This window comes from Eleginops maclovinus, chromosome 1, assembly GCF_036324505.1.
Source record: "Eleginops maclovinus isolate JMC-PN-2008 ecotype Puerto Natales chromosome 1, JC_Emac_rtc_rv5, whole genome shotgun sequence".
NCBI classification, from domain to species: domain Eukaryota; kingdom Metazoa; phylum Chordata; class Actinopteri; order Perciformes; family Eleginopidae; genus Eleginops; species Eleginops maclovinus.
This window is the reverse complement of record NC_086349.1, coordinates 17,535,884-17,562,216: the sequence shown is the minus strand read 5'-3', so window position 1 is coordinate 17,562,216 and position 26,333 is coordinate 17,535,884. Positions and strand designations below refer to the sequence as shown.

At 37.5% G+C, this 26,333-nt stretch overlaps 1 protein-coding gene across 1 annotated transcript in view; it reads left to right on the top strand.

The window, feature by feature from the left end:
• opn7b (opsin 7, group member b) overlaps positions 1-25,752 on the top strand; it is a 38,401-nt gene extending 12,649 nt beyond the window's left edge. The window contains exons 2-6 of the mRNA XM_063901956.1: positions 18,218-18,305; positions 18,402-18,564; positions 19,715-19,842; positions 24,183-24,517; positions 24,606-25,752. Coding sequence (XP_063758026.1) covers positions 18,218-18,305; positions 18,402-18,564; positions 19,715-19,842; positions 24,183-24,517; positions 24,606-25,103 — 1,212 coding nt within the window. The 3' untranslated portion in view covers positions 25,104-25,752. The remainder of the gene's footprint in view (positions 1-18,217; positions 18,306-18,401; positions 18,565-19,714; positions 19,843-24,182; positions 24,518-24,605) is intronic.
• The last annotated feature ends 581 nt before the right edge of the window (positions 25,753-26,333 follow it).

The following is a 26,333-nucleotide window of genomic DNA, read 5'->3' as shown; positions in this document are numbered from 1 at the left end:
TCCTCTATTGCTGCATAGATAGCACGGTTCAGCACTCTTGCCACATCGAGATTTGAATAATATTGTTTCCTGAGATAATTGAGGTGTTTGGTTGAAAAATGTAAGTTTGCATTTACACCTTGTGACACAATACTGTTTGACACACTCATTACTACAGACCAGAAATTAGCTGTGTTGTTTGCTGTGCTATGAATAAGAATTAGCCTGTGTTTTGACCCATAAGCTTAAGCACTGAAGCTCAGTAATTTACTCAAAACAAATGGTATGTCTGTAGTGAGCAGAAGCAAATCTGGGCTTGTGATTGTCTTGAGGTCCCACAAAACCGCCATGCGCTACGACACAAATGAAATACAATTTAAACAGCATGGCCAACAGCATTGCATAAAGACGTTCATCCTGGTATACACTATTATAGGCCCCACAGCCAATATTCATTCTCTGAAGTCAACTTTAATTGGCACTAACAAGACAGTATATAACACATTTAACTAGGGCTTAGAATAGACTCAACATCCTTCACAAAACTGCAGCATGTAGAAACTAAAAATAACTAGATGCAGGGGAGCATACAGACACAGCTACAATCTTATCTAGAATTACATAATGGCTATGGCAGTAACAAGGACTTAATGATATGTTCATTAATAAAAACCTTAGTGTTGAATGACTGTGTCAGCGTATGTTTTATAATATTTCTGAAGTTTTAAGGTTTTATTAATGAGTTAAGTCAAACAGTTTGTGCGATCAGCAGTAATGTTATCAGTCTGTTTTTGCTTTAGCAGATCAGCAGTTCGAACTTGTTTTTTATTCTCTCTCAAAGATGTCACTGTGAGGGGAGACAGAACAAATACTTCAATTGATTTGCTCTCCATGAATTTAAAAGATTGCGTCAACAGCATCTAAATTGTTGAGTCATCTGACCAGATGTTACTAACCCTGACCCCATCACCAGATGTACGTCGGAAAGTCAATGGGGAATTTCCTGTTCTATAATGAGCCTGTCCCTTAAAAATATGAACAAACATTGCATTCCTAGCAGTATCACAAGAGCGTAGTGAAGAGCAACAGTGTACACAGGTTAAGGGAATTTGATTATATCTTCCATTAAACGGTGCAAGGTTTTCTTTTTCCTGCGTTTGACTTGCAGACGGGAATGCTTTGAGTCTGTTGTGTGACTGTGATCTTTCTTGTATCTCTGTGTTTTAACAATAAGTCAAAAAGATGAAGGAAATCAAAGGGCTTTCTCTAATCCTCAGAATGACTTGAATATCTTGACTTCTGTTCACTTACAAAGATATTCTATGATGAATACACACATTTTCCTATACTTCTCAGACTTGTACTTATTTAACCATTGTATTGTACTTCCTGAATTTATTTATATTTTCTTGACATGAAAAAGATACAAAGGGAAATAGAAAACGTGACAACAAGGGTGGCAGATGCATCTCCAGAGACAACGACCTTGAGAGCTCAGTGTGAATGAATGTCTGACAGTGGCATCAACAGGGAGTGAGTAATAGTCTTTTCAATGTGCTCCTGGGACTTGTATGCTTTGTAACAACACGTACAGATACACTGTGACTAATGGCTTGTTTTAATGTCAAGGTAAGCTCAGTATTGGTCAGTATATGGGCCTAGGTTGCACAGCTTGACTGTAATACAGGTGTATGATACAGTAAGGTGGCCATGCATGATATTTGATAACGCTTTTCATTGGCTACCATCAATGTTGCTCAAAGAAAGTAATCATTAGGTATAAGATAACATTTGATCAAATTCAAATCTGCTGTTGAATCCAATTGAATTATGTCTACAAGCAACTGAAAGTTATAATGAAATAACTACAATTCAAAGATGTCTAATCACCTTTTGTTGGCTGAATAGGCAGAAAGAGTATGGTTTTGAGTGGTGACTTACTAAATATTCACAACCTTCACTTACAACCTGTGAATGAGATAAAAACCATATGTGAAAATGCTTTATATAAGAAAATGAAATGAATGTGACACATTAAGCTAGTATTAGGGAATACTTCAATTCACTAGAGGTTCAAAACTATAATATTGATACAATTACTTTAAATGTTCAAATGAATCAAAGAGAGCTGCAGAGAGCTCATTCAACAACAACAGACAATCTTTTCATTTCAGCCATTACGCCTTTACCTTTGATAAGCTATAGTTGATCCAACCTACCACTGCTGATGTAGTTTTAATAAGAGAAAGTGTCACAAAGCTGCCACCAATATGTTTATTTTTTATTTTTGCTAATGCAGAGGTGTAAGGACAGGTTAATTAATAATTAACAAATTAATCTAGGTATTTCTCTGTCAACTGCATTCAATGTGGAACGAGACACACAAGAACCGATGCCAAAGAATCTTCCTCTTATAGTTTATTCAACAGTAAATGGGGTCATGAAACTTTTAAGTGATGGCAGCAGGTGACAGACATTACACCTGACCATCAGTCATGGTTAAAATCACACCTTGAGCTGCTCTGTCATCCCCATTTGATGTTGTTGCCGTTCTTCCCTTCACGCACTCTGTTCCCTGTCTGAATAAAACATCACCTGAGACTTCTCTCTGCTCCAAATGCCACAGCTTTCTTTCCTTCCGTGCAACAACATCCCATGACAGATATCTAAAATCCTAAATCCCCAAATACCTGCTACAAAGCAAAGCATCAAAGAAATGACACATGCAACAAGCAGACACATACATGAAACCAGATGAAGCTGGATAAACATAAACACACATAATTATTCAATCAAAAGCCCTTTAACCTTGTACACTTGAAATGCGCTTCAAATTTGTAATAACCTTCAGATGTAATGAGGCTAATTACTATCTTCAGTTCAAAAGGTGTCACAAATGAGTTTTATTAGTAGTTCATTTGTTTTCTGTCATTTTAAGTGAAAGGCATCAGAGCAGTGGTCCCAGAGTGCCTTTCTCATGGATATTGACTTTAATTACTTAGCTGTTATTTTAGTTATTCCTCAAAATCATAATATGACTGTATGCATTGCAGACTTTCTGAAGTTTGTTTAGAAAACTAGTGAAACTACAGAAAGGATAAACCACAGTGCAAACGTTTTTTGTATTATTTGCACTCTACAGGTCATCTTTGAGTGAAACCTCTATCCCTTTAAAGTATTCATAAAGTATTCATATTATATTGTTGCAGTCAAAGCAAAAGATGACTTGAAGGAATGAAAAGCCACCACGTTGCGTCTTCATTGAAATGATTCAACAGCATACCACATCTGAAGAATTAACCTTGGAGAATGTTCGGGGACAGATATGTCAATGTAGAACAAGTGTGGAAGAGAAAAAGCAAGGACAGAAGCAGTGGTATAAGACAATGGGTGTTCTCAGCCAGCAAGAGGGATTGTGTCACAAGGACTAGCAAGTTTATCTCCCACAGACTAAGCAAAGATAAACGCTTTGGATTAAACTCAGAATTGAAGTGTGACCCCATAAACCTCTAAGTCAAGTCAAAATCTTTTTCATTCAGCTAAATCATCTAAAATGTTGCTTTAAACAGTCAGGTGTGGGTGTGCCCTCGTAAAGCTAGTAATGCTCTCATATAAACATACTCCCTTAAATTGTGCTCAAGACATATCGTTTAAACAGTTTTTAATTGTTTGTCATCTTAATGGGAATATGAATGAAAGTTTCCCGTCTGTGGGACGAATAAAGGGATTCTGATTCTGAACAATAGGAAAAAAATCCCAGCGTTTCAGTGCACGGTTAGTCGACTTTTGGTTCAGAAGTAAAGGGATCACATTCAGCTCCTTTAGGTGCAAAAGCTTAAACAAACAGTTTGAGTATTCAAAGCCCATCTTTAATACATTAGATTACTCCTCTCCAGGCCTTAGATTGTAGTGTTAATAATTGTAAAGCTAGCACTTTAGAATGATTCAGCTTAATGCGGAGGAGCTGGGTCTGTGCAATAGCTTAAACAGATTTCTCTAGCTTTAACATATTTTGGAAACACTTTGTGCAATATAACGGCACTGCTCAAGATAATATACCAAATAGGTGTAGCCATTTTTCTGACATTTTAATGTGGATATATTTTCTAATTATTAGTATATATATATATATACAGTATGTTCTACTACACATGCCATACATTAGATCTATGATTTTGCCATACACTTTGGAACAGATATGCATGGAACCCAGGGGTTGACATTTGTTGTAACGTGTGAAACATCTTTACTTGATTAACTGCCTCAATATTTTTAAAACTGAATTCGTACCAATAATTAATCCTACTTAATCATGGTGATTCTCCCACCTTCCACCTCGCACCACTATCTGCTAAACATTTCTGTTTGTGCAACAGTTTGCTTTATGACTGCAACACTAAATCAGCCCCAGCTTTACTTTATGGTTAGCGTTAATAGGGTGCTAAAACACTAAGACAGTAAACATTGTACGTGCTGCATCAAGCATTATTGCACACTTGTTTTATGGCAGAGATGTTAATATTTGTTGTGTGGACTTCAAGGACATAATTCGCCGACATTTATGTTTGTTTTTTTTCGGTGTTGTTTTACATTCAAACTGACAGTTAGACACAGTCAGGGTGTTCCGATGGTAATGTGAGTGTTGAACCCATTTCCACCAATAGATATTTGAAGTATAGATGTTGTTCATCTCTATTTGCTTACAACTTCTAAGGTGTAGCTGATCCTACTTTTGAGAGACATTTGTTTTCACAGTGGAGGAACTTAAATGAGTACAGGCGGGTCTCACATGTTTAAAATCATCTGTCCCTGTCCTTCTATTCTTACAATGTATTGTACTCTAAAAAACAATACAACTCATTCTCATTCAAAAGACACAATCTAATATCTTTGTGGGCCACAAAGCAAGAACATTTTAAGAGAATCAGAATAAAGAGGCAGTGTATAGAGGTAGGAACGCAGAAAAATAAAGAAAAGAAAAAACAAATCAACATAGAAATGGAGAGAATGACATCCATATGAGCAGTAACCTAAGTAACCCTCTACTAATTAAGGCTGTGCTCAAACTTGTGCTCCCCCTATGGCACCGCATCTTCTCAGTGACCGAGCAAACTGAGACCCGTGCTTGGAGCGGGATAGTGTCAGCCAATGCAGTCTTGCACCCTATTTGTAATGAATCAAATAGTCTTAAAAGACATAGAATCAACACCAAACTCGGTAGCTTTTTTAACTAGGCTGTAAAAGAATATAAGAAGGATGAGGAGTGCTTGTGTAGTGCTTGCCGTGGGTGTTATGTGAAACTGAACATAGCTGCGGGCAATAGAAAACCAAATAAGCATGGTTGTACCACATGCGTTGTATGAGTTGAAGCCTGAAAGTGAAACAACTGTTTTTTTGCTATTGCTACTGCTTCACTTTTGGTGTATACTATATTTTGAGTTTGAAATCCCTAATTTGGATGGCCAAATTCTTACATTTTATGCTGTTACTCTCACAGAAATTTGCAATTTTATGTTTAATTAAAACCTTATTTTAGGAAGGCAAACACCCCAATGTCTTAGTACTAGACTTAGAAACAAAACAAGAGAAAAAAGCTGAGGCTAAATCTCAACCTCTGTTCATAGACATTCATTTGTTGCTTGCAAGATGGGTGTGGGGGTTGGGGGATACAAATTGCACACGCAAAACTAATTCTGACAGCTAAGTCGTTGGGGAAGAGAATTACCATGTCCACATAAGTGCTAATTGATTTTAAATTACATGACATTTAGGTATGTTGTTCCAAGTCTAAATATCTACCCACAAACAGATCAAGGGAGTATGGCCTATGTTTAGGGGGTGTGTGTGTGTGTGTGTGTGTGTGTGTGTGTGTGTGTGTGTGTGTGTGTGTGTGTGTGTGTGTGTGTGTGTGTGTGTGTGTGTGTGTGTGTGTGTGTGTGTGTGTGTGTGTGTGTGTGTGTGTGTGTTGACACATTTTTACTTCTAGAATTGATCAAGTGGGTCAATATCTTTCTGCTGATGGCTGTCAAAATATCTGATGAAGATCAAGAGATGACTAAATCAATCCATTACTTCCTACTACTTACAGCTTCACAATTGCTTTGTGGGAAGTACCGTCCACAGAAAGCTTTCAGCTGTGTCATTTCTTATTCTCTTTCCCCTAGTTGACTTATTGAGAAACATTATTTAAGACAAGCTAATAATTCCAGTTTGAGGAGGATGACACTAATTATCTTCAGAAGAGTTATGACTCATTTCAGAAATGTAATTATCTTTTAATATCTCTTCCATCCATGCTGATGCACATGTCATCGAATCTAATAATGATAGTATATAATAGCATACTGTGCTAGCAGTATATGAGAAAACAGCAAAGGACTCAAAATACATCCAAATTCTGCCACAATAAGTAGTAAAACACCCACTAAGTAGAGAGAGAGTGTTTCTCAATGTCATTTCTTAATACGTCATTCTCAAATATCTGATTAGTACTGAGACATGCTCGATAAACCATTTTAAACACTGCATAAGGAGCGAATGACTTTTGAAAAAACATTATTTCATACACACCTCTCCTGTCTGTCAGTGTATATGTGAGTGTACCTGCACCTGTCTCTTCACTTGGCTCACTCTCGTCTAATTGGTGATCCTGCCAAGCTAATCTTGGGCTGGCAGGTTGCTACGTGGCTGTTGTTTATTGACTGTCAGTAGTAGAGTCCAGTTCCAGAAGGCTTTGTTCCTTCTGAGATCTCAGCATGCCAGCTAGGAGAATAAGAGCCTTGGCTGGCCTCATGCTGGTAGCCACATGCCAGAAAGCAAGATGTTATACATAACCTTCTGGTCTATTCATTATTTTATTGTCTTTTTATCTCCCACTGTTTCTCCCATTGTGGGGCTTCTTGGATTAAGGCAAGTGAGAGATTAGAATGTATAGTATATATATATATTATTGAAACCAAACAACAATAATTCTCTATGGTAGCTTTAGCATATAGTGTCGCAGTGACAGTACCATTGATGCAACTGGAAAGCCCATCTGAGATTGTTTAACCATGTTTCTGTTGAAGTAATAGTAGCATTGGTTAAAAGGCCAGATAAAAAATACTGATGGAGCCTGCTGTAGCTGAACTCACTTCTCCTTTATTCACCTCTACTGTGGTCTCTACTCCAAAGTTGATATATGATCTGACTGGCAGTCAAAGAAGTTAGTTTGTTGCCAAAAGTTTTCAAGCACAATTTGAAAAATGATTGCCCTTCTGGCGGGGATCCAGGTGGCCATGACACGAGAATGGGAGGCAATAACGATCTAAAGCTGAGGTCAGACAATAAGAGCAGTGAGTAATATTTACTAAACTTTAAATAGGACATTTTGCACTTGGTATAAAATTAAGCTATGGGGAAATATAATATGGCTGTACATGTGGCAGCTGTTACTGTACATGCTTTCTCCACTATTAGCTGGATCACAGAAGTCAGTGAAGAGGTTGTTGTTTGTTGTTCAGATTGTAAAGACATATTTTTATGCTACTTTGTGTCAATACAATTGACTTGAGTTTTGAGGGTTTTTTTAGCTGACATCTAACATAATAATGGTAAAATGAATATTTTAATGAAACCCTCAAGACATGTTATAATTGCCTGGAATAATAAGGTCTGATACGTGTTTTCCATTAATACGTTAATTAGTTTAACATTTTCTTATGTTAAAATGGGGAGGCCTTGAACGGAATCATCCATTCCTATAACCGCAAAACTATGAATATGCAAAATTAGTTTTAAGAAAAAAGGGAAATATTTACTTCACAAGATGTTTTATTGAAGCTGTATTTTTAACTTAGCATACTGTTCTGCCACCATTCACCTATGATCACCTCCCTAAGTTTGCATGCAGGTGAGAATTAGCACTTCCTTCAAACCAAAACCATTTTTCAAATAACATAATTTAGGTAGCATTTAAAATTTGCCTCAAAACATATTTGCTAAAACTAATCAATAAATGCCATTACTAGAAGACAGAGTTACAGTATTCCCTATAGAGGCAACAACAGAGTTATCTGCAGCCTACTTTATTATCTGACTTTTTCTTTGTTGATAAGAATGAGGAAAGTGTGATGTTGGTATTATCTTCAGTACACAAGAAGATAAACCAAAGATGCTTATTATGGTTTGCAACTAATAATTTGCTAAGCTGAGAGCAACATGCATTAAAGCTGAGCAGTGAAGACTTCAGGCAAGATTTGATGATTAGCAACAAAACATAACAAACTCTACACTTTAGTGAGAGGATTTGAAAAGAAAGAGATACACACAAACCTGAACCTTGCTTTGAGAAAACAGCAATCTTCTTGACCCCACAGCCTAAATGATGTTTGGTAAAACGACTCATGTGCACTTCCCACATTATATTATAAACATTTATGCTCTTACTAACGATGTTTTAGATTTCCTTCAGAATCTTTTTTGTTTTGATGATTGTAATAACAGTAACACGATTAGAAATTTCAACAGACCAGCAATTTTGTCGTGCTTATACTATTCATTATCTTTGAGAGATGTATTTGCTTCCAATCTGTTTTCTATTTGTGTGCTTATCCCTGCATGTAATGAAATTCAGGCTTGAAGTTTGCTATTTATCAAACACCTGCTTGTTTGTTGTGACACATGCTGCTGCCGCTGCGTTAGCTGTTTCAAAATGTGCCCGTCAAAGGGAAATGTTTTTCTTCATTGGTATACCAAGCTGTCACCATACTTGGATTACCATATCAAAAATGTTCACAGAGGGAGTTATCCATATGTTAATGCACATGGCACTTTGAACAGCTCCCATTAAGAAATAACGTTGAAAATAAAAAGGGTTCGAGAGAGCCAATTGAAAGAATAAGGCAGAGACAAGACGATGTAGAAGGTGATATATGGAGGAGGAGGGATGTTTGTTGTCCTTTGGCCCCAAATTCTTTAGCAAACATGACAGAGATGTAGCTTGCCTTGAACTCTGAAAATGTTTCAAAGTAAACAATCGATAATTGTTGCTGAGGGCAATAGTCAAATAACTAAGTTTGTATTTGTTATCAAAACAAGTATAACCTTTTTCTTTTGAAATGCACATATCTACATGTCATCGTTTTGTTTATTACAAAGTCATATCTCCCTCTGAGATATGGAAATGTGTATAAGACTTGAGTTTGCAAAGGGCACTGGCTCAACTTAGGATGAGCAGATGGGAGAATTTCAATGTTTGAGCATTGTGCTGTTTGAGAGGCATTTGCATACAGATGTAAATGATGAATGGACAGCGCATGTGAGGAGTGCAAGAGATAACTGCAACACATGTAATTTGCATAAACATGGGTTGAAAAAAAAAGAGGAAAAAAAGGAAATCTGTTGGCTAAATGGGCAGAAGATTGGAGAACACAAACGAGTGTTTGCAGGAGGGACATATTAAGGGAAGACTTAGAGTTTAAGAGCAGGAGCCAAAACAACCTGTCTGGCTGATAAGAAATTCAAGCCACACACCGCTCCGGATGCCGCAAAATGACGTTTGTTGGCAGGACATGCACAAAATGTACCTTTGGGCGGTTTGTGTCATGTTATATGCCATAGGATGACTCTTGTGCAAAAGAAGAAAAAAAAATGAAATGCTGCTGTGGCATATTTAATTGAATGCATATCGATAAACAGCACTAGCCTGGAACTGACACACAGTTAACAGCTTGTTATGTAATCTCTATCATCTCCATCTCTTTGTATGTCCAATGAGAGAAAAAAACACAGTGACACCAAGCTCTTCAATAATTAATGGGCCATTTAGTCCTGTCATTCTCTACCTGTTCAACCTCTCTGGAAAGGATTGATTTCTCTCCATTAGTATTCATGAGGTTGATTTGCAGTGTAATGCCCCCTCTTTAACTCTCTTGAGGTAAATTAGAAGGAGATTCATCTATTAAATTGATTCGAGAGACATGTTGAAGATTTGTTTTAGTAGCTTATAGATGGGGAATGTCTTCATCATGTATCTTTGGCCGAATACTTTAAAGTTATACCATATTTATATTATATCATACATGTATCTATACATTAAAAGGTTCATGATACCAAGGTTGTATGTGAAGTGTGTGATAATCAATGCTTTACAAAAGCATACATTAACACCTGGCTCCAAATCGCTGATGCTTTTAGGTGACCTTTGAACAGATTAATAATCCCTAGGATACTGGCATACATACACAGTGGTCTGGGGAACAGAAGTTAAGCATCTGTGTTTGTTCGGTTTTACCATCTGTGTGAGAATGTTAACAATTGGCATCCTTTAGGAAAAGGCAGATGGATTGAGATGTACATTCCTCTTTGGAAGCAAAATGGTGTACTATGCTTTCACAGCAACACAAATTCTAGGGGAATGAAAACAGAGAGTTAAATTTGTATGGGGGCTAAATGAGTGAATACCTTTATGGCGAACACAAAAACAATGAAATATGAGGACATGAGACAGTCAAAGGCATGTCGAGATATGGGGTGGATATAAAAGCATTTTTTACTTTTCCTTGTGTCGCTCCCTTGCTCACCAAATAACAAACCCCACGGAGTGACATGAGGATCAGAGTTGAGGAATTAAATGAGCGAGCGATTATGAAGGCCGTTTGGAGCAGTTTATATTCCACTCCATCATCAAAAATGGGGATGGGTTATTGATGAGGTGGCCCTGACAGAACTGATGTCGGCTGTGTCTGAAATTGCACTGGCCAACGCAGGATCCACGCACAACTGCTGACGCTTACTTGCAGGTGTTTGTGACTAGCTCTGTGAGTTATGATATGGGATATACTGTTGGAGCTTCTGACTCCACTGCTTTTTTGATTATTTCAGTGGAGTGCTGTACAGTTGTGTCTATAAGTTAATCAATCAATCATTCAACATGTATTTATATAGCCCAATATCACAAAATTGTCTCAGGGGACTTTACAGTTTGTACAGAATATGAATACGATGATCTCTTTCCTTTGACCCTCACATGGGACAAGATACAAGGTAACCCAAGGCACTGACCACACATGTCAAAGGGTGTCGAAGGGTTGGGTATTGATTCTGAATAGATTAGGTTAGGAATTGATCACTAATGGTTAATGTTAATGTTTATAATTAGATCAAGCAGTAAAGGATGAGCGATGGGTTCAGGTCGTAGAAGGCTAAGAGACACAAGATTGAGGAAAAGAAAAAAGAGCAAGAGAAAGAGAGATTTTCTGTTTCACTATCTCTGTCATCAGCAATATCTGGGGGAAACAGAATCCCTAATGTCCTGTTTACATAATCATGCTTATTTATTATAATTGGCTCACTCTATATGATCTCAGCTCTTTCAGATATATGCTTTTCTAGCTGTTTGTTTGCTTTTCTGCCTTTCTAACACTAAAAAAGGATTTTGCCTAATTTCTGTTTTTCTCAGTCACAGAGAAGCATGCTGTGAAAACAGAGGAAATCAGACTCAGAAGCACTTTTACATAAACTGTGGACTGGCTAATTTGGAGGTTAATATGTATGCACCACCCCTCCAGAGGTCTTTTTATACCATGCACAGTTTAGGTCACTGTAGCGAGATTTTTGACTTGTTATTCAAGGCTGGTAATGGCTCAGTAAGCACCGAGCTCTGAGTAAATACGGAAACGTCACACAGCTACGTTAGATTGTACAGTATGTGTGTACCTATGTTAATATCCAACACTTTTCAGTCAGTTGACTAGAGTTTTGCAGTCATGTTTCTGTCTTGTAAGACAAAACTCTGTCTTTTCTATCTTTTGACGACCTTCAAAAGTTCATCCAGGTCTTTATTTTATCCCAGCTGGAATAATAAAACACCTTAACTCAGGACTTAGAAAACCATTTCTGATACGATAAGAAATTCCAACAAAATCCAGCAGTCATAATTGTGTTATCCATTCCTGTTATGTCTAGAATATATTTTAGGATTTCAAAGCATTTGGAGGTCAGGTAAAGTTTTGGATTTATTATTTTTTAATAAGCATTAGAGCTTCCAGTTGGACCCTTCTGGTTGTTTGTAAAACACACAATATAAGTTCATAAATGGATCTTTGCGGTCTATGTCTCTCTCTCGAATTACCCCCCATCGTCCAAAAAGAAAAAATGGTATTGATGTAAAAAATACGTTGTCGTTTTTTTACCATAACAAAACAGAAGACAAGATATTCATATATCCTACATTTTCCAGATGACTTATTTCAATGTGCAGGAGACATTATGCTCACCAGATTTATTACAGCGTGAAGATAAGAGTAAACACTATTCCACAGATGGGTGGGTGAACAGACGTTACACGGGTTTTCCCTCCTCCTTATTTCAAGTTATAATGGAAATGATCATTTATGGTTACTCCTGACTGAACTCATACATTTGCTATATGCCCGATAACAATATGCCTAATAATGAGTACATACAGCATAATGGAGGAAGTCCCTGTGAACCATAACAGCCACTTGTGAAAGGAAAAACAATGATCTATGGGTTTTGTTTGAGGATCGATGCAAGCTGTGTGAGTTATGACTGGTGGAAATTAATGGGAGAATTGGAATTTAATCAACATAGTGAATTGGCTTAATGTAGCAGAGAAGGATATATTAGTGAATCCATAAATCTCAACGTTTTCTATCAAAGTATTATAAAACTCCCTTTCTTCTAAAGGTGGGATATCAGGTCTTTTATAAGTTTTTGTTGAAAAGGTGCCATGTGTTTTAGGAGCCTAAAAAAAGCACCAAATCTAAATGTGGTAGTGATCCTGAACCTTACATTATACATAGTGTCTTCAAATTCTTATAAAAAAATGTTAAACTGGCATTTTTTTTTTCTTTTCCTTACAATATCTGCTCATCTAAACTGAGACATAATGAAGTGTTTTGTTTTGGAAATCCAGTTAAGAAAACATAATGAAAAATGATGGTGCTTGTAATATATCGAAAAAGTCATCATGAAGGCATAAAGCCCTGTGCTTTTTACTCTTAATAATAATAATAATAATAATATATTTAATTTGTAATGCACTCTTCATTCCTAGGGAATCTCTTAGGGACTGTGAATGTATTTTAAAGGAAACAGCGTTGCATGTGGCTTGGATGCTATGAAAATAGCATTTGATATTTTATCAGATCTTTACGACAGGAAATGTCATTATGGATAACAGATTCCATATGATGCATGTGTTTACTATTGAATTAGCTAAATAAAGCACTTTAGAAACAAATTAGTGGATATAAGTCAATTTAAGTTTGTATTTTACTGGTGTTATAAGCTACACAAATCCTTATTTTTACCTCAATTATTCAGTCAACCACTGCTGCTAAACACTGAAACAGGAGTCCTATAAGATGAAGTGTGGGTTTTTTTTTAAATAAGCTCCATGAATCCTGAGGCAAGAATAAGATCAGTGTGACAGTAACGTTGGTATCTAGCTGTCGTAATTAATATTTAAAAACACATATACCACATTATTGGACAGGCATGGGATCATCGTTTGTGTGTGTTTTAATAATACATTAGCCTACTTCCCGTAAAAAAAATGTCCCAGTTTGGGATAAATAAAGTATTTCTGATACTGTATATGTTAAGGGGAAACCCACTCTCCATGGTATTCTGCTCTGTGAAACCCATTACATTTCAGCAGGGTTTGCAATGATTACTGTTTACAGGGTGGATGTAATCAGGGTCACTGAACAGATAACAGATATCACTGAATTGTGACTTTGTCCCTTTTTCCCATTCATCTTGTGAGTAATCAACATCATTTGGCTTTCATTCCTGTCTTTCTAACAGTTTCAGTTATAGGATTCTTCACTTTTCATCCCGTTCATTACAACATCCCATTCTTTATTTCACATCTCCTTCGCTGTCCTTGACAATCTTTCCCTCTTTTCCTGCTTGTTGTGTGTGTGTGTGTGTGTGTGTGTAGACTGTCAATTCCATTTTTATGACAGCAAGGCTTAAATTGTCAAAGATGTCCTTTACAATGATTACCCCAATTTCCACCATTCAGACTGACAGTCACTTTATGGCATTCCCGACTCACCATCGCTCTCCCCCACTCTCACACTGATGGGGGTTAGCAAGGGTTCCTCCCTAAACTGCCAGTCGCTCATTTTCACCGTCCATCGCTTGACTTCATCCTCTCAGCGAGGCTGTTAATCCAGACTTGCTCCTTGTACCCCTGACACTGCTGAGGAGAGAATGCAGAAGACGGGAAAGTGGGCAATAATGTAAATAACTAGCCTTGCAGGCAAGCTCTGTATAGTCTGTAGGTGCAGTAAAACTCTTTCAGCTTTGGACAGATACTTTATTTAAGATTCTTTGAGGGGTATTTAGTTTTCACAATTTATGGCTATCCATTTTAAGTCAGTGATATTGATTTAAAATAGTTTCATAAGCCCAGTAGGTAATGTGTTTGGAGAATCAAACAGAGTGTGAAATACCCTGGATCAGACTCACGTTACAAATTAAGAACTGGGATGAGAAGGGAAAACAGATGTTATACCATGATGCTCAAGTCGGATGAGTCTCTGTATGAACCCCTCAGGGTAATTTAACTTGGATCAGTTTTACTCTGCGCTTGTGCCAAACCGCATACGAAATGCACCACCAAAAATTACCGTTTTCCGTCTTAGGAAATTGATAAATGTTACTTGAAGGAACATAATGGATACCAAGTGAAAATATTATTAAAATGTTATTTATATAGGGAAATATGGAAGTAAGGGACTTATCTGTAGTCACAAGAGCAGTAAGAAGGTAAAGACCGGAGGCATCCACACAGAGCATAGCAGGGAGAAGTATAACGCTGTGTGTGCATTCATATTCAAAATATGTGTTATTCTATAGGTACATAATAATTGTGTAACGTAAACCATCAGGAGGACTTGCTGATCTTCTCAGCTCATGGAGACCACTATCAATGTAACCTAATAACTTGTATTTAATATATTACTGTTTGTTTATTTGATGCCAGCTATGGTAGGTAGGTTCCTGTAGAGGAAATAACAGCAATAACCCAAGTGCTGTACTTGAGTATAATCTTGAAGAACTTGTATTTGAATAGAGTTTTTCCATTTTATGCTAATTTAAACTCCTAATGCAATACATTTCAGATGCAAATGTATGTTTTCCTGCACAACATTAATTTCACAGATATAGCTTCAAGTGATTCAATTTCAAAGTGTGTTATAATTTACACCCAGGACCTTCAGATAATTTCCTTCAGTAATTTCCCCATTTTAATAAAAAGGAAATGAAGGGTTAAGAAGACGCATGTCCAGTAGTGTGCAAATAAAAGCACACATATTTCATGAATAAATTTCATACATTTTACATTATACTATGTAGTTAGTACAATTATGTATTTAGGTTACGATAGCACATAATGTCTGCATTCTTCATAAAATTCAAAATTGAACATTGGCACACAAACCTGTGCAGGGCTGTATTCGCTAACAAGCTGTGTAACAAGCACCCCAGCCACTTTGAATTCTAAAAGAAATTCCACGTCGAAAAATATTTTACAATCATTTCCTCACCTCTAGTTCTCTTTGAAGATAATCTCCCGAGTTTATGGTAATGAGGATTTACATACAAGCAGCATCACTCTTAACCTAGGGTGATTAAACATGTCTCTTCCCTTTGTTGGCTCCCTTCAATTTGTAAGTAGAGGTGAAGTGGTTGAGGAAATAGAAAGGCTATGAATACATTTTCAGGATATCTTCTCACATAAATTCCTTTAAAAAAGATTGCCTCAGCGACTTGCCTCTGCAATGAATATGTTTTGGCAGAGGTTCATGCTGTGTATGTAAATTAATTTTGACATGAAGGACGGTATTTCATTTGTTCATGGAAGGAGCGTCCGATATTTGAGACTGTGTATAGCTTCCAAATTATAAAAACAGGAAGAGGTGGAGACATACAGTGGGGACAACAAGTGTTTGATACACTGCCGATTTTGCAGGTTTTCCCACTTACAAAGCATGTAGAAGTCTGTAGTCTGTCACATTGTATGATTTTTAAGTAATTCATTTGCATTTTACTGCATGACATAAGTATTTGATACATCAGAAAAACAGAACTTAATATTTGGTACAGAAACCATTGTTTGCAATTACAGAGAGCAGACGTTTCCTGTAGTTCTTGACCAGGTTTGCACACACGGCAGCAGGGATTTTGGCCCACTACTCCATCCAGATCTTCTCCAGATCCTTCAGGTTTCGGGGCTGTCGCTGGGCAATACGGACTTTCAGCTCCCTCCAAAGATTTTCTATTGGGTTCAGGTCTGGAGACTGGCTAGGCCACTCCAGACCTTGAGATGCTCTTACGGAGCCACTCCTTAGTTGCCCTGGCTGTGTGTTTCGGGTCGTTGTCCTGCTGGAAGACCGAGCCACGACCCATCTTCAATGCTCTTACTGAGGGAAGGAGGTTGTTGGCCAAGATCTCGCGATACATGGGCCCATCCATCCTCCCCTCAATACGGTGCAGTCGTCCTGTCCCCTTTGCAGAAAAGCATCCCCAAAGAAGGACGTTTCCACCTCCATGCTTCACGGTTGGGATGGTGTTCTTGGGGTTGTACTCATCCTTATTCTTCCTCCAAACACGGCGAGTGGAGTTTAGACCAAAAAGCTCTATTTTTGTCTCATCAGACCACATGACCTTCTCCCATTCCTCCTCTGTATCATCCAGATAGTCATTGGCAAACTTCAGACGGGCCAGGACATGCGCTGGCTTGAGCAGGGGGACCTTGCGTGCACTGCAGGATTTTAATCCATGACGGCGTAGTGTGTTACTTATGGTTTTCTTTGAGACTGTGGTCTCAGCTCTCTTCAGGTCAATGACCAGGTCCTGCCGTGTAGTTTCTGAGCTGATCCCTCACCTTCCTCATGATCATTGATGCCCCACGAGGTGAGATCTTGCATGGAGCCCCAGACCGAGGGAGATTGACCGTCATCTTGAACTTCTTCCATTTTCTAATAATTGCGCCAACAGTTGTTGCCTTCTCACCAAGCTGCTTGCCTATTGTCCTGTAGCCCATCCCAGCCTTGTGCAGGTCTACTTTTTTTTTATCCCTGATGTCCTTACACAGCTCTCTGGTCTTTGCCATTGTGGAGAGGTTGGAGTCTGTTTGATTGAGTGTGTGGAGGTCTCTTTTATACAGGTAACAAGTTCAAACAGGTGCAGTTAATACAAGTAATGAGTGGAGAACAAGGTTTCAAGGTTTCAAGGTTTTATTTGTCATATGCACAGCAGATACAGCGTATATGTTGGCAATGAAAATCTTATGTCGCGTGCTCCTCCAACAACTCAACATACATGGTGCAAATAAGATAAATAAAATAGTGCAAAAAGAGAGAAGAATATTTACAATATCAACAATAAAGATTTGAGGATGTGAAATATATACATATTTGGAATACATTGAAAGTATTTAACACTCATGTGAATGAGGAGGTATGGGCAGATGCATATATTATGTATAGCAGATGTATATGGCAGATATGTATAATATATAGATATGTGTACTATAAACAGATATGTATGGCAGATGTGTATAATATATATATATATATATATGTGTGTGTGTACTATAAAAGAACAGGAGGGCTTCTTAAAGAAAAACTAACAGGTCTGTTAGAGCCGGAATTCTTACTGGTTGGTAGGTGATCAAATACTTATGTCATGCAATAAAATGCAAATGAATTACTTAAAAATCATACAATATGATTTTCTGGATTTTTGTTTATATTCCGTCTCTCACAGTTAAAGAGTACCTATGATAAAAATTACAGACCTCTACATGATTTGTAAGTGGGAAAACCTGCAAAATCAGCAGTGTATCAAATACTTGTTCTCCCCACTGTATTGTTTATGGTTTGTTTTGCCATCACTGAACAAATGGTTAAAAATATGATTGTAGGAGATACCCAAGAAATATTAAAATCAGAGATGGAATAGCACACAGCCAAAGCATGCTTTTCAATTTGTCTTGTTCAAAATAGTGCTAATGAAGCGTAACTGTGTTTATTATTGTAGATTGGTTTACGGGCATTGTAACAATATCTGTTGGCTGATGATCTACAAAAGGACTTTGTGTTTGTTATCAGAGCATTTTCCTTTTGTTCATCTGTAAATTGCCTTAAAGTGAAAACTTACATACTAACCATTTTTTCTCACCCTCTCTTCTTCTCTGTTCTGATATTTGGTCAAGATGGGAAATGCCTCCGAAACATTTCTGCTCATTTCCAAAATATCGAAAGACAGTGACATCCTCATGGGAACTATATACACCTTGTTTGGTAAGTGATATTCCATAAGTGTAAAGCCTTTTAAATGTGTAAACGTGTGTGGTTAAATGTAACAGTACCAATACATCGTGCCACTCTGTCTCCTAGGTGTGCTGTCGATGCTGGGAAACGGGATCCTTCTGTTTGTGGCCTATAGAAAGAAGTCCTCCCTGAAGCCCGCAGAGTTCTTTGTGGTTAACCTGGCCATTAGTGACCTCGGCATGACAATATCCCTGTTTCCACTCGCTATCCCCTCAGCCTTTACTCACATGTGAGATGCCATTCAAACTTCCACCACCTTCTATTCTTTCATATATCATGTGACTATGTAAGCTTCACAGTCGATATTTCCCTGAGGGACCAGTAGAGGCTTTAGCTGCCATCAAGGACACTGATGTTTTATCCTCATGGAATCCGAACAACTACGGTTTTTAAAAACCTGAACAGAAATCTACATTTACAATATACACATTCAAATTACAGATGTCTTAAGGCTGATTATGTTCACACTCAACATTATTGTAGTCAATCTAGCTTTGAATAATATAAAGGGCAAAGAAGAACGTACATCAATGTTTTTTAAGAATTAAAATATAAGATATGGGCAGCAGGAGAAGGTCTTTGCAAAACGATTTAGCACTCTCACTCATGGAGATAAAATAAATAATTATATCAAAGGGTCTAATTACAGAGAGGGTAGCCTTACTGTATCCTTTTAAATACATGAAATCCACTATGAAGCTTGTATAGCTGGGGGGAGCCGCATATTTGTGTGGTAATCCTCAGGTTCATAATCATGAGCGACCCTATGACAGTTATTTGATACATCGTTATTATAAAGATTGGTCTTTTGATGCTTTAAGCTCTACAAGCAGCAGTGCAGGATTTGTGGACTTTTTCTAACCCTCAGGCTTCACCTTGTATTAAAAGGTTTTTCAGACCATCTGGATCTGTCATGTCAAGATGTTATTCACAGTATTGTTTTTAAATTTTCCTAACAAGACATAATTGATAAGGTGAACTTTGTAATAATAATGGAAAGACAACATTCTCTATTTCGGTCAAACGTTATTACCAGTATCATTGAACATTTGACTGTTGTTAACTTTACCTCTTATATTATTAGGTTTCTTTCAATACGACCTCTAACTCAAATCCTTAATTCCACATTTTAATAATAAATAGGATGAAGAGAAATACAAATCAGTAAATAAAAGGATGGCGGACAGACCAAAATGTTTTTTTAGCGTGGGATTGACTTCATTCCTGTAGAGGAGAATAATTTGCACTCACTGCAGTTGTGTCTATAAGTGGAAAGGTTGGAACATGTATCACCTGTTGTTTCTACCAGGTGTAATTCACAATAAGAATTTGCACCAAAAAAAAAAAATCACTCAGTAACAAATGTTCTCTCCATCCAGGTGGCAGTTCAATAAGACGGTCTGCATGGGCTATGCCTTCTGCGGCGTTTTGTTTGGCCTATGCAGTCTGACCAACCTCACGGTGCTCTCGAGCGTCTGCTGGCTCAAGGTCTGCTGCCCAAACTATGGTAGGACAACCACTGTTTTTGCTTTAATTCATTATTCTATGTACAAAACACATACTCCTAAGTACAGTAAACCAACATACCATTTCAAAGCAGAGGAATTTACTAGAAGTGTTTTAGACATGCAATCATGAGTTGATTCTGAAGCCAAAAATCTTGAATCTTGAGAGAGAAATATTAATATAGTGAGGCAGGCAACTCAAGGGCTTGTTTGTCATTAAGTAAAGTGTCCATGCTGCAATAATGTTAATGTTCAAGGCCATTGCTTAACCTCTTGAAACAGCAGCATATGTAAAGAGGGTTGTGTACAAGGCCTATTAATGTCTTCCCTTCCTCCTGTAATGTATTCCACTGCAGAGACTTATCTTTTAAAAAGGCTTCCAAATATTGCTATTGCATGAATTTGTCTACATCTTTCTTTGTCGCTCAAATCCAAATCTACTACAACATCTCAACGCATCTTACTGGAAGTGGCAGCTCAAAGACAATACAGTGCAGTTGAAACAATAGCAGCGCCGTCTGTGCTAGGAAATAATGTTCAATTTAAAATTGAATCAAAAAATGACCTTAAATTGGAAAGTGAAATCAAAAAGTTGATTTGGAGAATCTTGACACCCCACAGAATTGATTAAGCAGGCAGAGGATTGGTGTTTATCTCAATAATGCATACTGAACTTGCTAATAGTCACATGTCTACTGTTGTGACAATTCCTTCAACTGAATATACAGAGGATTGCAAAATGTTCTAGCAGCTCACTAGTAATGAGCATAATTAATCATTTTGCCACTCAAGCCAATGAGCATGTATTCAAATGATTGCCTTTGTCTAAATATATTAAACCTCATTGACAGTTCATGAAGGATCCTAATCTTTTTTATACAATTTTAGAAAATATATACAAACTGTGATTTCATGCAATCATTATCATTTATTATAGGTTGCTAAAAGCATTTGAATTTCATTCAGTTTTTTACAGGACTCACTTATTATTTGCCAATTAAACCATTATTCCATTGTTTTCTTTCTGTGAAAATGGGATCATCTGTCACAGTCTCACTTGGCCACAAGTCCTATTCCTAATTAAAATGAATCAAAGAACATATAAAATGCAGTATAACCAAATTGGTATTACTGTAGACTGTATATAATTAAATGTTACACATAAACACCATCATTAATTCTCTTTATTGCCATATTCTGCAAATGCTTGCACTGCTGCACTACAGATTCTTCACTCTAGGAGTCTTCTACCTGGAGTGAAGAAATCCGGGGATGTTCCCATTTATATGCCTCACACATTCACACTCGCCCATACACACTGCAGGGGGTACAAGGACTAGAGCCAATCTGACACATACCATTTCAGTCGGATTTATAATGCCTGAGACGATAAAATATGCATGAACAAAGCATAATTAATAGGGGTGTTGAATTAACACTGGATTTTAAGGTTAGGTTTGATTTATTTTTTTATTTCATAAAAGAAAATAATCCCTGATCTGACAGCAATGCCGTTGTTAAAGTCTTCATCAAGATCAACAGATCTTTGGTTTTATGCCACAACAACTGTTTATTTAAAAAGCTCATCTACATGATATCGAGCTAACTTATCCACCATGTTTTGATATATTTGACCAGGGCACACACTGTAGGCTACACAAACAAATAAAAAAGAGCATTTCAACTCAAAAGGTTATATTAAAAGAAAGAGGCATCCAATCACAGTTACATTTTAATATTTTCACACCGTCAGTCTGACTCAATGACAGTTTGGCAAATGCATTTGTCAAGTTCTAGCCACATGTAAGTCTTTTTCAGAATGAAGGCTGGTTCTATTTATTGTCAGGAAGTAGCACTGTTTATCTGACTTGAGTAAAAAGGTATTATTGAATTTGACCAAATTAGTGCAAATATAAATGACAATGCAATTATGAGAATTTATTCACATTCCTTTAGTGCGCTGAAACTGAAAACATGTTAAATATAACATTGGCGCTACAAGTCAAACTAAGCTGGATATTAAACAGATCTTATGCTAGAAAAATGAGTGCACCACCCAGCAGCCTCTGAAAAGAACAAGAGGTCTATTCCAGACTCCAGTGGTTTCAACAAATGCTGTTAATAGGACCAATACAATTGAAGTTAAGGCTTAGTTTTTAAAGTGCTTCTCTTACCTGTTTTCCAAAGGAATACAGTCTATAATACAAAGCAAAAAACCCAAGGGACTATAAGCCTCACAACTAAAAGTGTTTGAAATGCAAAGTAGAATACATAATTACGCCTTTATGAGACTTCCCTGAAAGGGACCTTGCAGTAATGTATGAACATTACATACACACAGATAAAACATGCCGTCCCCTTGTTTCTAAACTAGCATGTACTCTCTATTAAAAACTAGAATAAATTCACTTTGAGTGCTTTTGGAGCAAAAGCTGAATCATATGTGAAGTGTAAGCCTTGAACAAAAACAAATGTTTGGATAGGAGCATAACAGACTCAAAGCAGAAACTTCCAAAATTAAAAGAGGTGGTTTTAAAACAGGTGCATAGAGTGCTCTGAATAATCATGAGAAAAGACACATGTGGAGGAACTGTGCTTTTGAAGTACAACCAAATATGTTTGAAGATTTAGTTACTGAGAGTTGAGGAGAGTAAAAACCACGATAACAGTTGTAGGCCGTTGACACAAGGTTCAGTTCCATGTCTGGAGTTATTATGGCGAGCTTATGCCATTAAAATTCAATACAGGCAACTGTATCACCTGTCAAAGGACAATAAACTGTGGTCAACTTGGATAGAATATGTGGGTTTGTTGAATTTTGAATTAGAAATGCTCAGAATCTTTTGGAGCAAAGCACTACAGAACATGCTCCAAGGTGCAGCTGAAGAAACAAACACTTGGCAGAAGAAACAAAGCATTGGAGGGTCCTATCTTGGATTATTTTTTGTCACAGCTTACCTTTTATGGGTATTGCTATACCTATTGAGCTACTGAATACAAACAAATAAGCCCCCACTTGGGGATCTAACAGCAACATGAAGGTATTCATGTTGGTATATGCAAAGTAAACTTGTTTAAAAAATAGGATTTAATTTCACTACATTATCACAGTTGGTTCCTATCTCCACTCCACTTTTTTGTGCCACAGCAATTCCTGGCTTCATGTGAATTTACACCTAAAGGCATTACAAGTTTGGCAAAATAGGACAGATGGTGTCGGGTCAGTAGTTGTATCATCACTTACATTGGTGTTGTGTGAAAAACCACCTGGCACTGATACCCATTACATCCCTAGTGAAATTCTAATCCCACTTGTTTTAAGGCTTTTATAGGAAATAGAGTTCAGCCATCAATGAAAATAGCCCTCCATGATAAAAGCTGTCTGTAATGGCTAACCAGCCAACTTCCCTATAGCGCCATACTGTTCAGTGAGAGCCACAAGGCTTAATCACCACTCTCACATTTAGCTTGAAGGGCAGGAGGGGCTGCAAACCAACTGAAGAGGCTGTGTGGTACCATAGATAAGGCTCCCTGTGTTTTCCTTATTGATTCCACACTGAAGAAATCATTGTCTGAATCAATTACAGTAGACAGTTCAGTGTTTCCCACGGATCGCTTTGTTCACAATTTGGCACGAGAGTAAAGACAATCAGGTGGTTAACCAATAATCACCAATGCAATATACTCACTCTAAAATAATACACTACAAACACAATGAACTTAAACAAAAGCCTCTTGTACGAAGAAGAAATGGCTAATGACTATTCATGTTTCTTGCCGTAAATCATTGAGCGGAGTCAGTCAAAATAATATAAAAACGTCCCACTAAATATATATTATTATATTAAGTAGCAATCAAAATCTCTGCATTATGTTATATTTAAATGTTTAAAATAAATATTATTATCTCTTCTCACTTCTTCTCAAACTGAAATGCTTTAATTGTCTTATCTGAACATGTCTGAGGTCACATCAAAATAGCCATTGGCTGGAAAACAGGATTATATGAATGTATCTTAACTGTTATCCCTGTTGTCTACAATATAGAAGTAGTTCATTCTTCTTCTTAAAATAACTATCCATCCTAGGAAAACTCCCAATCAGGTTTATCGTCACCTTTTGTACAATATCATCCCATTTCCTCCTCCTCTTCTCCTCCTATTTCTCCTCCTCACTCATTGCCTGTTGTCAGCATCAGGTAACCACACCTGATATGCTTTAATAGCATATTGTTGCTATGCTGTATTTCTGTATCCTTCCTTTATGTCCTCATCTGTCAGTAATCACTCCCCAAACTCTCCCTCCTCTACTTCTATCTCTGCCCTGCTATTTTCTTCCTCAGGTAACAAGTTCTCCTACTGCCATGCCTACATGCTGGTTGCTGGGGTCTGGTGCTACGCTGGAATTTTTGCTCTAGGTCCCTTGTCGGGCTGGGGAGAATATGGGCCCGAGCCTTACGGTACAGCATGCTGCATCAACTGGGAAGCTCCAGGCAGAAGTTCTGCAGCTATGAGCTACATCATATGCCTTTTCTTCTTCTGCTACATTGTGCCCTGCACTGTCATTTTATTATCCTACACATTTATACTAATGACCGTCCGGGGCTCCCGCCAAGCTGTGCAGCAGCACATGTCCCCGCAAAATAAGATCACCAATGCACAAACACTCATAATTAAGGTAAGTACACTATCCAACATACTTGATCAACCTATGTATATACATGTCTAAATGAACCATTTATGTTATTTGTTGTGTTTCTTTTCAGCTCTCAGTGGCCGTTTGCATTGGTTTCCTGACAGCATGGAGTCCATATGCCATTGTGGCCATGTGGGCTGCATTTGGTGACGCGCTAGATGTTCCAGTCATTGCTTTCGCTTGGGCAGCTATCTTTGCCAAGTCCTCAACTCTTTACAACCCTATCGTTTACCTGGTCTTCAAGCCCAATTTCCGCAGGTCCCTGTATCGAGATGTGGACCTGTGCAGAAGCACATTATGTGGATGTAAGCCCAGCTCCCCATCAAAGGGAATTTGCAGTCAACTCAATCACAAAGAAGAATGCAACTCCACAAGGTTCTCAAATGGACTACCGGAGAACCACGGGGCTACCTGCAGACATTGTGCTTGCCCTGAAGCAGTCACTGGTACCAGAGAAAACTTCACAGAACACATCCCCCAGCAAACTTTCAGGATACTTAAAGGATCAATACATAGTGAGGTGGCTGTTAGTCAGCTGTCTATTGACTTGCAGAGTGACTTCCTTTAGAGAAATAAAGCAACATGGGGAAAAAAGCTTAAAAAATGCAGCAAGAATGAAGGTTGAAAAACACCAACTGCAGCAAAGGAAAAAGTGATGACAACAACATAACAATCAATGGAAGGAAAAAACATTATGGCTTATAATGTTAAAGTCTGAAAACGAAGGTCTCGTCTCATGCCTCAAATATGCGATACTGCCAAAAAAAGAAAAACGGCCACACGGAGAAACCAATATAGGAGTATAAGGAAGCCAGACAGCCAACATGCAACCACAAATGTGTACATCAATATTTTTGATCTGGTCAAATCAGCACGTCTATTTGATCACTGTGACTGATCAACATTAAGCAAACAAGACTGAGAACCGTTAGACTCGCATTACAAATCAATTCAAGCTGGATTTAGTGGGATATAAAAATGTCTACTTCCTACTTTTATGTATATGTATCGAGTACTGTATTTGATGTGTTTGATTTTATAAGTATATATCAATGCATGCCTAATATTGAAAAAGACAACAGGTTTGCTGGTGATTAAAAAAAAATGCTGTTTCCTCTTTGAAGAAGAAGAAGAAGAAGAAGAAGACATACTTTATTAATCCCTTACAGGGAAATTGCTTAATTTGCTGAGTAAACGTCAAAATGTCTCAACTTTAACATGTGTAGAAAATTACCACGAACATCCTATAATTTACCCAAGGTGTTTTGTTGATTTCTCTACAAAGAGGTGTTGACAATTGTAATTCAGTCTAATTAGCTGTGTCCATGTCAGAAGGCATGACTGAATACTAAACGGGGAAGAATGGACTTAAAATAACCAAATCTTCAACACTCAGTAAACTCTTCTTCTCTTTCGATATACTCTATGTGGAGACCTAAGACAAAAATAAGGATCCATTATCAATTATACAAAATATAGTTTCTGAAGACAATCATTGAATCAAAGTCCTTATTGGCAAAAGAAAAAAGTGGTCAGATACTCTTAGTAAAGCAAGCGTGTAAGAATGTGTATGTATGAAAGTAGTTTATTATATTGTGTGTCCATACGTATAATGTGTTTGTGTGAGTGGGAGTGTATTTTTATAATGTGCCTCTGAGGGCATGTGTTTATTGGCATCACCTTAGAGAAGAAAATAACTCTTTTGGGTCTGAGGCTGAAAACAATAACATAAACGAACACTCAAATGGGCATATAACATGTTCCACAAGCCATTACAACCAAGAAAGATACTAACTTT